The sequence below is a fragment of the Talpa europaea genome, assembly GCF_964194135.1.
Source record: "Talpa europaea genome assembly, chromosome: 5".
In the NCBI taxonomy this organism is placed as follows: Eukaryota; Metazoa; Chordata; class Mammalia; order Eulipotyphla; family Talpidae; genus Talpa; species Talpa europaea.
Genome location: NC_140071.1, coordinates 34,539,749 through 34,555,873, shown reverse-complemented (window position 1 = coordinate 34,555,873; position 16,125 = coordinate 34,539,749). Strand labels below are relative to the sequence as shown.

Genomic DNA, 16,125 nt, shown 5'->3' with positions numbered 1-16,125 from the left:
CAGTCCTTTAGCAAAGAGGTGGGGATGGAGTTCATAAAACATTAGTGGGTGGAGTCCATTCAGGACATACTGGTCCCCCAACAGTAGCTTGGTTAGAAATATAAAATCCATGATCAGCTCTAACTACCTAGCTGAAAGACCTGCTAAATGCATGTGCATCAGGGAGTCCTGGTTGATCCTACTCAATAGATCACAGTTCTCCAGACACCCCTCCACCCAGGCCATTCCAGGATTTAATTTACATGAATATTTTTACAGGAAGGGCAGAGGACAAAGCTCTGGCTGGGTTCAGAATCTAGGTCTACCCACCATCTCAGGGTAGGTAACATCATCTTAAACAACAATTTCATTAGTTTTAACATGAGGACAACAATAATACATAATCTATATGATTATAAAAAGAATCAGATTAGATAACAAATACAAAGTGCTTAGCACAGTGCCTTACACCTAATAAGTAAGCATTAAGTGTTGCTACTCCAGGAAGTAGTCTCCCTAGAGATTCCAGGACAACAATAATATATAATCTATATGATTATAAAAAGAATCAGATTAGATAACAAATACAAAGCGCTTAGCACAGTGCCTTACACCTAATAAGTAAGCATTAAGTGTTGCTACTCCAGGAAGTAGTCTCCCTAGCAGCAGTTTTCCGTTTAGGGTAGTGGAGTTACTGCCTAGAGCTAAAGAAATTGCTTTCAGACGAACTTTCTGAGCTGTGATGCCCTAACAGTATTGCTTGGGCACAAAATGAGATTCAGGGTTTGGGACAAAGGTGATCTCTAACTTCTATTTGGTATTCCAGTGAAGTTAAAAGAGTAGTAATAACCTCTGGCACTCCAAGATTTTATGGACTTTAAAGTACTAGGGAAGAAACAATATTCTCACAAGATACTCAGCAATGTGTCACCTCACAGTTGGTTTTGGGAAGCAAACTTCAAGGTAGATGGAAGAGAATATGGCAGAATTTTGTGCAAAAAAATCTGAGAAACCAAAACTTTCCAAAAGTGACTGGAGCAATTGTAGGGTAACTAATTGGATCCCTGCCATCCTGAATGCATGCCTGATGGCGGGCACCTGGAATGGGGTGTGGGCATGCGTAGGTGGGTATACCTGGGCTGAGACTGGGCTTATAAAGGCAGCGTCATAGGAAGAGCACAACAAAACTATCAGAAGAAAAGAAAAAGCGAGACCATTAGAGAATGCCCAAGAGCCCAGGAAGAGTGAAGATTCACCGGGAGATGGGAGACCTACCAGCCTCCCGGACCCTCTCCACACCCTGCCCCCACTGTCTGCACCCCTGCTCACCTTGTACCTGGTAAAATCCCAAATAAAGTCTGAAAAAGCCATGGAGGCCTCCTAGGATTCTCCTCCTTCACTGGTCTGCCTTCTGCTCAGTTCATAGAAAAACTGCCCTGTGCCCTCCTGCCACTACAGAGATTTAAACTGCTATGAGCAGGGGACTGCTATGAGCCTTATTTGAATACAAAGAGGCTTTTAGGGACTCTTGCTATTTGCCTTATTCATATACAAATGTACTAACAAAATAAGGTACAGTATGCTAATAGCATAGATGTAGCCAAGATAGCAGCCACTGTAAAGTTCAGAAGAGGAGAGATGAGTATGAGCTAGAGTGTTTAAAGATTGGCACATAAACCAATCCTTGCAGATTGGTGGATGCCAAGTCCTCGTCTATGGAGGATCTTTCAAGTAGGAAAAATGGGTGAGCCACGGTGTGGAAGAAGCATGGGGCTTAGGGGAAATGGTTGAAATGGGGAGCATATACAAGGTGGGGGAAGATTAGAAAACTAACCTGGGATCATATTTGAATGGCCTAGGGACATGAATTTGGTGCTGCAGGTGATTGGGGACTTAGAGAAAATATTTTCATCAAAAAATCTGTAGCGAATTTGTGATAGATTAGATTAATATGGCCTCATGAGAGGTATAAAATAGAAGAAGATATATGTTAGGGGTATGTGAAAAATGGCTAGAAAACTTCAATGATGAATCAGAACACTGGGATATGATATTAAATTGGCATAGCATTACTTACCATTTGCTGTAATAGCACTTACAGGGGGGAAAAAAGAAAGTCTAATTAAGAGAAGCATGGTCTTCCATTACTCCTTCATTTCCACTCACAATTTTCTCATGATTACTTCTCCATGCCCCAGTGGATATGGCCATAAACCACAGCTTGCTAGTCTATAAGTTACGTAAGTATTCTTATGATTCACTGTCATTTCTGCTGTGGCTTTAGTGTTTTCTCTCTCTCTCTCCCCCCTTCTCTCTCTCTCTGTTGAGACTTCTGATCATAGAACTGTGTTCATTTTGTTTCTATAATTTTCTTAGGCTTTTAAATCTGAATATTGATAACATTTCTATATAATATAGATATGATAGGGTTGTATTGATGAGGTTTTTGGAATGTGGAGTCCTTGGGTTCACTCTGGGAAAGGCTTCACCAGAGCTCCCCTTTCGGAGGCACGCAGCTAGTTTCTCCATGAGACAGAGTCAGTTAGTGATATTTAAAGAGCAGCTTTATTAGAAAAGGGATAGGACAGTAAAAGACACTTGCATAGACACAAGTAGGCAGGAAGAGTTGCCCCTTAGTGGGGGCAGTGTGAGTTTTATCCTCTTCTTTTGGTGGGGAGGGGCTCATCTTTGTGAGTGGCCAGATTGTTATATTTTTGCCAATTTTGGACAACTAAGCAAAACCAGGAAGGGACCAGAGATTCCAGGATGGACCCAATCTCCATATCTTTACCATCAGGCCTGTGCTCCACTCCCTAGAGCAGTCTGATCCTGCTTGGGTCTTATGCCTTGTGATAAGGCACTGGTGCCTAAGAGTCATGACCTCTACAGCTGGGTTAATGGTCATGTTATTTCCCTCTACCCCCACCTCCTCGAGGGTCAGGTTCTGGTTCTTGGGGCACCTCCTTTCCAGTCTTTCTACTCTGGTCCTCCATCAGTATCATAAAAAAATAGTTTTTCCGGCCTCCCTGGTGGCATAAGGGGTTAAGTCTCAGCACTATGAAGCTATCAGCAGCCCCTGCAGCACTAGTTGTGTTAGGGGGAAAAGGATGTCCCAAAGCAAATTCCATATAGGCTTTGTGGACTCCACCCCCACCCCAGGTCAAAGCCAAAGACACTGGGAACTCCAAATCCCATCACCACCAAAGGGAAGGTGGCTGGGACCTGAGGGTGGGGTTAAGCAGCCAGGTGGATACAAAAGGCAGACACGTGGGCTTTGGGGGCTCTCCATTTTTTTGGGCTCTCAGCCAGCTCGCAGCATCCGGTCAGCTCTGACAGTGACTTTGGGTTTCCAGGTCGTCGGATCGGGTAGGACGCATTAAAGACTTTATTTCCCTATTTTCTCCCTGAGTTGTACATTTTCCTTATTTCTTTTTCTCTTGTAAATAAACCTTTTATTAACCCTTTTGCGTGTGTCTGTAGTAGAGTATTCATAAGTCCCTTTAAAGCGCGCGGGTGAGGACCCACAGCCAGGAACCCGTTTAATATCGGGGTTGCTCTATAACAGTTGGATTCCCAAGCAGGGAGTTAACCCACATGGCACAGCAGACCTCTCTTGTCCCAGCCGCTGTTCCCCTCAGCAGTGTATTTCAATGGATTCACCAGTTCTGCTCCCCACTCTGTTTGTGGTGAAACTTCTCACAACTCCTCCCACCCACCCCATACCTCTGGCCTACACCCGGTTCTTGTATGCATAAATAAATAAAATAAATCTTTTAAAAATATTGTTTTTCCTCATTCTGAGTTCCTGAAAAAAAAAGTCATTTCCAGTAGGTTTATGAAGTAATTCAGTATTTTCTCTGCTGCTAACCCCATGGATTGTTAATGCACTGCAGTTGGTTTACAGCCTTCTATCAACATTCAAGTAAGAAAAAATTTTTTTTTCAACTCAAGCAATGACTGGGCTTTTTAAGGACATTTTTATAACTTCAAATACTCACTTGAGCTCTTCAGCAAGATCCTCAGTAAAAGAGCATCATGATGCAGCAGGGTTTCCAGAAGCAGTTTCCAATTACAACCTGGCTGGGATAAGAGCAGTTTCAATTGACCCTCCGGTGTCAGTCGTCCAGCTGATGGAGTCCTTTCAAAATGCAAGATAAAGATGGAGTAATGAAGTTAATTTATCTATGAAATTAATAGCCTTAAAGTACAGATGTAATGTTAACTCCTTTAAATGTCAATTCCTCTCAGATTACTCTGAAAATGCTTTCATGCTTGCTTACTTTAAGGTTGTGTAGGGAAGGAATTACATTTAATCTCAACTAGCTAAAAGTAAATTAACATTTGGTAGCCTGCCAAATTTAAAACTGATACAAAATAACCATGCCTGTATTTCACAGAGCTATGTCTGTTTAAGTTTCATGCAGCAAATAAAAATCATTTGTGCATTTATTTTGAATGAATTTATGTGTTCATTCAGCAAATATATGAGTGCCTACTATGTGCTATTAACACCTTTTATTATTCATGTAAGGAAGTTACAATGGGTTTTGGCTACTTTGTAATTTGCCACTATGATTGCTGATAAAACTAAAGGAATTGAAAGCTTCTGTCAAGGGTCAACAGTAATCTAATTATTCAATATATGAGAGCCTTAAATCAACATGCAATTATCAGAACCACCCTAACAGTCACACTACGACCTACTTGGGTCATCATTTCATCAAAGAGAAATAATTCCAAGGCAAATAATCTTCCACTTGGGAAACTATCAGGGTTGAAGAGAAAAATCAAAATCAGATCTCTCACATCACCACTTAAATTTACCAATAAATCAACAGGAGATAAGTAAAGTAGGAACTAGAACTGATAACATTATTCAGTTTTCCTTCCAAAATCTCAAAGTTTGGATTGGCTAAAGATCATAACATCTGAAACAGTTTTATAAATACAACAAGAAAAAAGTCAGTAAGTGACCAAGCTTGATGTGGTGTAGAATTCAGAATTGTAGGAACAGGGTAGCACTGGAAAAGAAAGGTGTCACTGAGCAATGTAAAGGAATGAATGGAAGACCCATATGCTTCAAAGTTTTTGAAAAAGGCAGAACAAAAAGACATTGCTGAGAGAGAGACCACTTGTAGCATCATGTCCAGATGGAATTTACTGAGTGGTAAACCATCGAGTTATCAATACAATCTGGATCAGAGGTTTTCAAAGTTTGGGCCCTAACCCAACAGCATCAAGATCACCTGAGAAGCTAGTAAAAATACAACACAGGGCTTCATTTCATCAAAATTTCTAGGGCTGAGACCCAGAAATCTGTGTTTTAACAAGCTATCTCCAAGAGATTCTGATCTCCTAACATGATGATTTGAGAACCACTGTGACAGGCAGTGCTTCCTGGAGCACAGGCAGCAGGGATAGTTCTAGCTGGTATCATCTGTCCTGCCTCTGTGCCTTTGTGTCCACACAAGTCTACCTGGGCTACCACCCATGCAAGGAACTCCCCATAATCCTTTACTTATCTTAATCCTACCTATATGTTCTGCATGAGTTGAGTGAGTGCTGATTTATGGATACAGTGAATGAATTGAGAAAGGCCCAGAATGATGGAGTGCAGGAAAAAGGGGGGATATTTGAAAGAAAGTCTGATGGAGGCAGAAGCCTCATTAGCCAACGTGGGGAATTTGGACCTGCTGGAGACTTACAGATAGAGGTGTTTTCTGATCTGGCTGAAATTGTGGAGAATGGATTGGAGGAGGTTAGTGTTTTTGTTCAGTCCTTGAAACATGTAATAAAACAAAATAATTTGAATGTCATTTCATACTACTGTATTTGAATACCTGGTTATAAATAAAACCTCTCTTTTACCAGATGGGAAGCTGTTTGTTGAAACATACCTCAATTCTTGGATCTTTCAACTTATCACAGATTTTGAAATGTACAGTAGAATGACTCACTGTGAGAAAAAATAAAATATTACAAACATTCCTCAATCACCAAGCTCTCAGTAATGAATGCATTGAGGAGTCTGTGATGGGCATATGGAGAAGCATATGTTCCCTCATCCACTGAGCTGGCGGAGCTGTGAAAGTGAGATTATCCTCACAAAAAATGACAGAAAGAGATATTATTTATTTATATATATGTAGAATTTCACTATAATATAAAGAAGAGAACTAAAATTTATAAATCCACCTGAACTTATTAGACGTTTTGTATTGGGAGAGGGAACAAATTTATGGTTGGGTTGAATTGGTCTAAAGAATTTCTAAAATCCAGGTACTCGGGAGTCATACAACAACAGGGTTGAAGCATTTTGGTTTATGAAATTATCATTAGTTTTTAGAATCATCATGCAAAATCTTACCTCTATTAGGGTGTGTTTACTTTATGAAAACTCATCAAGAACTTCACTTCTAAATTCTGCAATTTTTTTTAATACGTACTTTTACTGCAATAGAAAGTTAAAAAACAATGGTGTCAGTGCACACCAGTCTGACTTCCAACTGTGGTTTTGAGTGATGCACAGGGCAAGAGGAGGCTCTGGAATAGATTCAAACTGCAATGTGAGCAGTCTCATTGCTCAAGCCATGTGACCATGGAATTCATGGAGCCCACTATATATTTATCATGCAGAAGGTGTTAGATTAGTAGAATACTGGAATAAACTCTGCAAAGCACTAGCTGGGAATACCCAATAGTGCTGCAACACTGTCTTATAAGAGTTGATATTTATTTTGAACCAGCAACCATTGTATGGTACCATGTCCTTAAAAGATAAAATGCCTAGTTTCTTAGTACACTTACTATTTAGTACAATTAGGACACTTAGTTTTAATTTCACTTAATCTTTATTTCAGGAATATTGACAAACTAGCCAAAGGTAATTTAGCTAATAAATATGACAATTGAGCTCTGTGCAGAGGTCTTTCTGATTTCAAAACCTATGCTCATTCCACCACTCTATGCCTACTTCCATTTAACCTGGTTGATATTTGGTGAGTCCACTGTATTTTCCAGCAATGAGGATGTTTGGTTCAACCTTCTGATTGAGGGTACCATGTTTTTGACCCAAAATCATGTTTGTGGTCTCAAAACTGATTCTCAAATTAGAGTCATGTTATTTGAGGTATCTGGGGACTGATTTCGATCAGATGGTTCCTGTCATGGATTAGTAGGCCAAATTTATACCGGAAAACATGAAAGCATAAGTTACAGGATTCAAAAACAAAGACAAAGGCATAACTAAAGAGAAATTACTATAGTAAAAGCCCTAAAAGTGGGGAAAATAATGCAGAGGAAAAGTCCCTAAGTTACTCCATTACTTTCAGCTCTCCAAAACTAATGCTTCCAAATCTTTCCAGGAAAGCAAATAAAGGCAAATATTTAGAGCAATTTTGTCTTCTTTCATTAAAAAGATTATTTAATAGCTGAGATAAAGCAAAAAAAATTTTCTTCATCATTTTACCAAGAGTTTATAAATTATACACAATTGCATTAAATTTCTTGAATATATTTTAATTTAAAAATATATAAAGTTTCCATGATCTTCATAATTAAAGATGAATCAATAAACAGAAATCAGACCAGGTTTACCAGTACCTTTACATATATGATTTGTCTTGATTTTTAATACCTTTGTCCACTAAGGTAGAATGACATTCTGAAAGTCTTATTTTTTCAGAGTGGTTGTATCCACATTATCCACTGTACAGTTTAGAGGTAAGCATTCAACCTATGAGGACCTGTATTATTTCCAGATCTTAGCAATTTAATTTTTTTTTCACTTGGAATTACCCTATTCCTCCCAAATTACCCAAAGGTATTAGTACCTAAAATTCATAGCCCTAAGTCTAAATTTTAATGTTACACAAGTTAGCATACCCCATTTCTAAAATAATAAAACACCTAATTTTAATTTTTAAAATAACACTATATTTTAGCCATCAGTTTTGGACTCTCTGAATTCTGCCAATCAAATACCTGAGTCACTGGACTCAGCCTTAATCACTCAATTGCTCAGCCATCCCTTTTGAAGAACAGAAGTTATCTCTCTGGATCCTTTAACTATTATCAGTACCTGTCTACCAGATAATAAATACCTTGTTACAGGGAGTTCAATATAGATCTCCCTTGCCATCACAAGTTTGATAAGTCCAGAGACCAAATAGTTCAATATTCTTTCCATGTTACCACACTTGTGGTAGGTCTTTTAACATGTTTAGATAATTGATAAAATCTTCCACTTTCTAAAACAGCTCTTAAGGAACACAGCAGGACTGAATGATTGCTTCATAACTACTGATATATCATGTAGATACATTAGTTCACTCAATCCTCATGATTTGTCTATAAAAGTATTTCAGAAGTTAAGGGAAGATGTTTCAAGGGAGAAGGAGACAATACTATTTCATGATATTTTCAGTAAATCAATAAGGTTGTATTGTATTTCTGTCTTAGCTTGTCACCAAAACTGTCTCTTCTATAGGAAAAGTGTAGATCACAAAAGTTAATTAACTCTCCAAAATCACTAAATTATACAAGTCTACAAACCATATCTGTCTTATTTGAAATCCTATAGTTGTCTTCTATTATCTCTTTGCTAGCTCCATTGCTATTTTCCTATATATATATATATATATATATATATATATTTAAATCATAATAGAAAACTAAAGATAGTTCATTTGACATTTTCCCTTCTTTTTAGAATTGCTCTACAGGCATAGGAATTTGTCTCTGAAAATCTTTTCAAAGATCCAGCTGCTTGTCCATCCACACTCTGGAACAGTCACTGAAGTGCTTTGGTGTTAAAGAGCTCTCATTACTTCTCCCTTGTCTGTTGGCTCCATGTCAAGGCTTGGCACCTCATCAGAGTATAAACTCTCTCAGTTCTTTTCCTCAGCCCTGTGGAGCAACCTGTCAGTGGTTGCAGATGGGAAATCAAAACACTTTTCGTCCTTCTCCCCAGATGTTCTCTTCTAAATATACTAGAAGCTACCATCTTAACAAGACCATAATTCCCATGCTTGAGCTTTTACTTTTACCATGCAGATCAAATATTTGAAAAAAGCAAAATGTATCATTTAATATGGTAATATCTGATATAACACTACTTCAAGCTCATTCAATCACTCAACTAATGTTTGTTGGCTGATTTCTATGTGCAAATCCAAGGAGCCAAAATAGTAAGCAAAACAACAACCAAAAAGTTGCTTTTCTATAGAATTTAGTGCATGATACATATATAGCTTAAATGATGATACAAATAAAGATTAAATTACAACTATGCAAAAATCAATGACAAAAGCAAAAGATGCTATTAGAATATGTAGTACTAAGAATATGTAGTACTAAGTATAGAATATGTAGTACTAAGTGGGGTTTATTACAAGCTTTCTAAAGCAGTCACATTGGAGCTGATATATGGAGGTAAGTTTTCATTAATTAGATAAAGAAGGAAGAAGACATTTCACAGAAAGAGGAAAGTATGTGCAAAGATCCTGTGACAGAATGGAGCATAATACAGCAAGGAAAAATAAAAAGGGTAATATGTGGAGAGCAGAATCACATGTAATGTGATATCAGGAGAGTTTGCAGAAGTGAGTTAGCCAAAAGTATGTAGGTTTTATAGGCTATGCTAATTTTTTTGTGCTTATTTTTAAGGACAACAGAGAATTCATTTTTAAGTCAAAAGTAATAAAAATTACTTTTAAAAGTAGATTTGGCCATATGTTATACACACTAAACTCAAATAATGATGTATGTCAATGATGCATCAATAAAAATAATCTAAAAAAGAAAACAAATTTGAGGTTGAGAACTCTCTAGCTACAGTTTGGATAATGTCAAAAATGGGAGTCAACATATGGGAAGAAAGTTAGTTGGTCTTCTACTGGTTAGGAGAGTGATGATAGAGGTTTTTACTAAGCTGAAGTTGGTGATATGGATACCAAATATTATAAGATAAAATTAATGAGACTTAGTAATGGATTGGATTTGGTTGGGAGGAAGAAGGAAGTGTGTAGACTAACTCCTATGTCTCTGGTTTGCAAAATTGGATAGAGTTACCATTAGCAGATAAAAGGAAAAATAGAAGAGGATTATTTAGAGGGGGTTATACTATCCTATGTTCAATTTTGATCATGTTAGTTTGAGGTATCTTTGTGATCTCTAGGTATAAACCTAAAGAAATTATTTATGTATGAATATATTCATGGACTACATGAATACATGAGTCTGTGGTCCTAAGAGAGATTAAAAGTAGAGATACAACTAACCAATGAGGTGCAGGACTTATAAAATAACAACTAAAAGACTTTATTAAAGGTTTTAGATGATGACATAAGGAGATGGAAAGACACGAGAATGCATGTAGTCAAAATGACTATTCTACCAAAATCAATATATAAATTTAACACTATCCCCATTAAAATTTCAATAGTAGTTCTTAAAAGAAATTGAACAAAAAAATATTAAAATGCATATGAAGCATATAAGACTTCTGACAGTGGGTCTCCCCTCGTGGTGCAGGAAGTTGAGGTCAGCACTGTGAAGCTGTCCGCAGCCTCTGCAGCGCCGGTTCAATCCCCACCTGCTGGGAAGGGTCCCACATGGCGAGCAGACCTCTCCTGTCTCGCCCGCTGCTCCCCTCAGCAGTGTATTTCGTCAGCCTGCCTGTTCTGTTCCCCACTCTGCCTCTGGTGAATCCTGTCACCCTCCTGCGCATCTGGCCTGTACCCCAGTTCTTGTGTAAAATAAATAAATAAATCTTTAAAAAAAAAAAAAAAGACTTCCGACAGCAAAAGCAATTCTGAGAAAAATGGCAGCATCGTGTACCTGATATTAATCTATACTATAAATCAGCAGTAATTGAAACAATATGGTATGTGCATACAAATTGACACATGGATCAATGAAACAGAATTGAAATCCCAGGAATAAATCCATGTATGTATATATATATATATATATATATATATATATATACCATGTATATGATATATATATATCATATATATATGTACTTAATTCATGATAGTGGAGCCACAACCACATAATGGGGAAAGGAGTGTAACTTTAACAAAGGGTGCTAAGAAAACAGGTTGTTCTGGGCCTCCCCTGTGGCGCAGCGGTTGAGCGCTGGGTTGCGAAGCTGCCCGCGGCTTCTGCGGCGCCGGTTCGATCCCCGGCTGCTCCCCGGCCACCAGAGGAGGGTCCCACATGGCGCGCAGACCTCTCCTGCCGCCCGCTGCTCCCCTCAGCAGTGTACTTCGGTCCTTCTGCCTGCTCTGCTCCCTGCTCTGGCTCTGGTGAATTCTCTCACCCTCCCGCACTTCTGACTGTACCCAGTGCATGTATAAACAAAACAAACAAACAAATAAATAAATAAAACATGCCTCTATTAAAAAAAAAAAGAAAGAAAACAGGTTGTTCACATGTAAAAGAATGAAGTTGCACAAACCCCATGTTCAAAAATAAATTCTAAATGGATTAAAAACTTAGATATAAGACCTGCAACAATAAAATATATAGAAGAAAACATTGGTGATACATTTCATGACATCAATGATAAAAATGCTTTTGGAGACTTGACCCCTGTGGCAAGAGAAATAAAAACAAAAATAAACAATTAGGATTACCTAAAATTAAAACATTTTTTTCCTAGTGAAAGAAAATTTAAGTACACTAGAAAGGCATTCCATTGTATGGGAGAAAATATTTGCACATTATGCAACCAGAAACAGGTTAGTATCCAGGATATATTAAAAATATATACATATACAATTTAGCAATAAAAAGCCAAACACCCCAATTAATAAATGAACAGCAGTTTCGTACAGACAGTTCACCAAAGAGAATATCCAAAAGGCCAATAGACACATGGAAAAATGTTCATCACTTTTAATAAGAGATGCATGCCAAAACCATAATGAGATATCATCTTACACTCATGAAAAGAACATGCATTAAAAAGACCCCAAAAAACAGGCACTACAGAAGATGCAGAGAAAGAGGAAACTGGTGGAAAACTGGTGCAGCCATTTTGACAGCAATCTGGGTTTACCTTAGTAAATTAAAAATAGAAACATCATTTGATCCAGGAATATCACTTTGAGACATTTATCCAAAAATCAAAACCATCAACTCAAAAAATTGTATGCTTTACAGTGTTTATTGTAACATTATTTATATTAGCTAGGAAATGGAAACAACCTACATCCCTAATGACAGATGACTGGATCAAGAAGATGTGGTGTATATACACACAGTGGAATACTACTCAGTTATAAGGAAAGGTGAAGGGTTGTATTTATATTAAAATGGAAGTTCAAGGAAATTATGTGTAGTAAAGCAAGTGAGAATGACAAATACTGGGCATTAACACAGCACAAGCTGATGAAGCAAAATACTTTTAAAATTAATAAACTAACAGGTTTCTAAGTTTAAGAGAAGAGGGAAGGAGAAAAGACCAAAGATGTAATGGGATGGCGGTGGGGGGAAAAGGAAAAAAAAATTAAATAAATAATTGAAGAATGGATGAGAGTTAACAAATGATTGAATCATGTTCTGATATTGATAATGCATGTAGGGAGGGGAAAGATGTACACAAATCCAAAACAGAATTGCATTGACTAAAGTATAATAAAAACAAAAGCATAGTAGAAAAAAAATCTACAGTTCAAAATGGACTAGCCACAAATCAAAACATCATGTTGCCATTATAAAAAAAAAAAAGCTGTATAAAATGAATGGACTATTTATTCACCCTGATTATACTACTTGGATTCAGTGCACAGTTAGAGCCTACTTAGCTAAGGAAGATTTTTAAAATATTTGGAAATATTTAAAGAACCACAAGAAGATGAAATTTGAAAAATAATAAAAGTATTATAATGCAACATACTATAATTGACCAAGACAGTTATTATTTCTTAAAAGAAAGCACAGTATGGTGTTAAAGTATTAACCTTGAGATTAATAAACTCTCTACATGCCTTACTGTAATCTATGTATGAAACTGATTACCCTTTCCAAATCAACTCATGTTGTTGGCCTATATTACTGCTAGGAATAATGAATAAATTACATCTTACTGCTTTGAAAATATATTCATTTTCCCCAAAGCAAACTCTTCTAAATTTTATTCCAGGTGTTCTAGGAGAACATGGAGATTCTGTTTTTACCTATTAATATATTTCATATTTTTCTCTAGACAAATTTGTGGTCCATATTACTATTTATGTATTTTTAACTTTTATTTTGTCCTAATTTCATGTCCTCTTCTTTGCTCTGTTTCTTCCATTTCACCTACTTTTAATTTACATACCTGCTTCTAATTCCAGCTCACCTTATTTTATTAATATATTTAATGCTATTAAAGGCTGACTTAAATCAATGTAGATAAGGTATAGGTAAGCAGATAGATGAATAAATTACTAAGATATTTCAAAATATTAAACACTTCAGTAGATTCTTCACAGTCTTCCATTAACAAAAAAGAAATACCAAATATATTATTAGCTTGCCATGAACCAACCCATGTATTTCTCTGAAATTTTCATTTTAGTTACACAGAGGAGGAATGGAGGTTTGAAGGAAAATTTCCCAGTGAAAGACACACAGAAGCAGTATATATGTGTACACAAGGCAAATGACGCAAAGGCAAAGATTTTTAAGGTCATATGATGGTGGTCTAGGAATTTCCATTGCTATGTGTGATAATTGTAAATGCTACATTGAAGTTGCTTTTATTGCTGCCCTGGAGTCCTCTGACTACATCACTGTTCTGAGCATGTTGGATCACAAATTGCGTGGATCATGTCATCCTAAGTAGATTATAGGACCTGTTAGAGAATAATTGTCAGAATGTATGGCACTCTGTGTAGGAGAGTTCATACTGTACCTTGCACGAAGAATTTAGAAAGGCAAAGGAGATAACCAAATGCATTCCAGGGGAGAAAACTACATAAATAAAGGCCCTAAGTTTAGAATGAGAAATAAATAAAAGGTAAAAGTTTGCAATAACTCTATCTTAAAGACAAGTGAAGAGACTGAGGCCTCGAGCAGAAAAAACTGCTGACTGATTCAGGAAATAAGCCAGGAAAGACCATATGGTTGAGAAGAAGCTATTGCAGGTTATTGAGCTGGAGAATGCTACAAAGAAAACAATATTTTAAAGATGTCAAATAATAGTAAGAATGGACTAAGTTTGTTGCAGTGGATTGGAGAGAAAAAATGGGTCTAAGAGACCACTGGAGGAAGAATCAACTGAACATGTAAAACATTTGGAACAGGCAAAGAAGCAGCTCAATATGGAATCCATGATCAAGAGTCTATGCTGGAATTATTTAAGAATAATGACACTGCTAAAAGAAAAGATACCATGTGTAGAGGACAATGGAAGAGTAAAAGAGAAAATCAGCTGAGGACATTTGATGCCCAGTGATACTGAAGGGCATTCAAGAAATATTGGCAACCTAGCCAGTTTTGGAGGAAAGGCAAGATAGAGGGCCTCCCTGGTGGCTCAAGGGGATAAGCACCACACTAAGAGCAGTCTGCAGCCTCTGGCTGGCCAGGGAGCAACCCACATGGCAAAGCAGACCTCACCTGTCTCACCAGCTCTCCCCTCAGCAATATATTTCAGTCAGTCTGCCTGTTCTGTTCCCCACTCTGTCTCTGGTGAATCCTCTCACTCCCCTGCATCTCTGGCCTGTACCCCAGCTCTTGCATGCATAAATAAATAAATCTGTAACCAAAAAAAAAATAGAGACAGAGATAAAGGTAGAGATGCAGAAGTAGAAATCATCTATACAGCAGGGTATAGGTTAAGATAGATGAACAGGACAATTTTAAAATGGGGTTTCTTTTTGTTTTTAAAATGTTTTTATCTTAACAAAATTGAATTATTTATATTGTAGGAAATTGGGAAAACAGAAAACTCTACAGATAAGTATTAAACATATTTGCAATCTTTTTTTGATACAAAGATAAAAGCTAGTATAGATCCTTTTGATATTTGCTTTCCTAGACATTTTAATGCTACATTTACAGTAGCATGGCATAGTTCAAACTTGTCAATTGCATGCCACCTTCCAATAACTGTATATCCCCTGGGAAACAGAAGTTGTCCTCTTCTGCAAGTCTGGGTAGTCTGCATACTAGATCTCTCCCTTGGCGATAAACATTAAGAACTAGAATATCAGAGCCTCAGCAAAGTTGAAGCATATAAAAAGACTTCAGCTAATAAATAACTGGAAGCCATAGATTTTTCATGCATACCTGTCAATATCACCCTGAACTGCTTTTCCTTTGAAAGGTGGAAGTATAGATTTGTCTGGAGCTTGAGCTTTGGAAGGGGACAAACCCGGTTTCAGAGACCACCAGCTTTGTTCTCTTTGGTTTTCTGCCTAAACACCTTCTTATTCTCCATGAAAGAAACACATAAGTACTTACCTCACAGAATGGTCTGAGGTTTATAAGAGGTAATATACACGAAGCACTTGGAATGTCTAGTTCACAATTATCACTCTAAAAATTGAACAGCTTTGATGAAGTCATAACCTGCAGTTTCCCCTTAACTGTAGATCATAATTATTTGTCATTTAATATGTTTCAAAATCAACCCTTTTAATGAACTCACAGTAGTTTATCATATAGCTATCTATAATTTATTTGTCTAATTCAATCCTGAGATATTTCCATTTTTTTCCGCAAATAATCCTTTAATGAATATCCTTATATATAAAACTTTTTCATAAGCTCCATGAAGATTGACTTCCTTATGACTGACTTCTGGAGGTGGATTTGCTGGATAAAGGGATACAAATATTTTTAAGGTTTTTGATACATTCTATTAAACTGTTTTCAGAAAGCTTTATTAAATTGTATTATGGGCTGAGTAGTCACTCCCACATTCTAATCTTTGTGTTAGAATAATAGTGGAGATAAATTGCTACATAGAATAGAAATACAGTCTTCTTATATTAACATTCACTTTAAATATAGAAAGGAGAAAGAAGGGCCTCCTTGGTGGAGCAGGGGTTAAGTCTCAGTGCTATCAAGCTATTGCCAGCCACTGCAGCCTGAATTCGATCCCTGGTCAGCAGACCTCTCTTGCCTCACTTAGTGCTTCCCTCAGCAGTG

The 16,125-nt window shown here is 37.1% G+C and overlaps 1 protein-coding gene across 4 annotated transcripts in view; it reads right to left on the bottom strand.

Annotated features, from left to right (window-relative positions):
- The window catches only part of KIAA0825, a gene marked incomplete at both ends in the record, with an annotated part of 333,803 nt that overhangs the window by 216,289 nt on the left and 101,389 nt on the right, over window positions 1-16,125 (bottom strand). For 3 of the 4 annotated variants that reach the window (XM_084233142.1, XM_084233144.1, XM_084233145.1), the window contains one exon: window positions 3,978-4,117. In XM_084233142.1, coding sequence (XP_084089268.1) covers window positions 3,978-4,117 — 140 coding nt within the window. Of the gene's footprint in view, window positions 1-3,973; window positions 4,118-16,125 lie in introns of all 4 variants that reach the window. The other variant, XM_084233143.1, reaches the window with a different exon arrangement.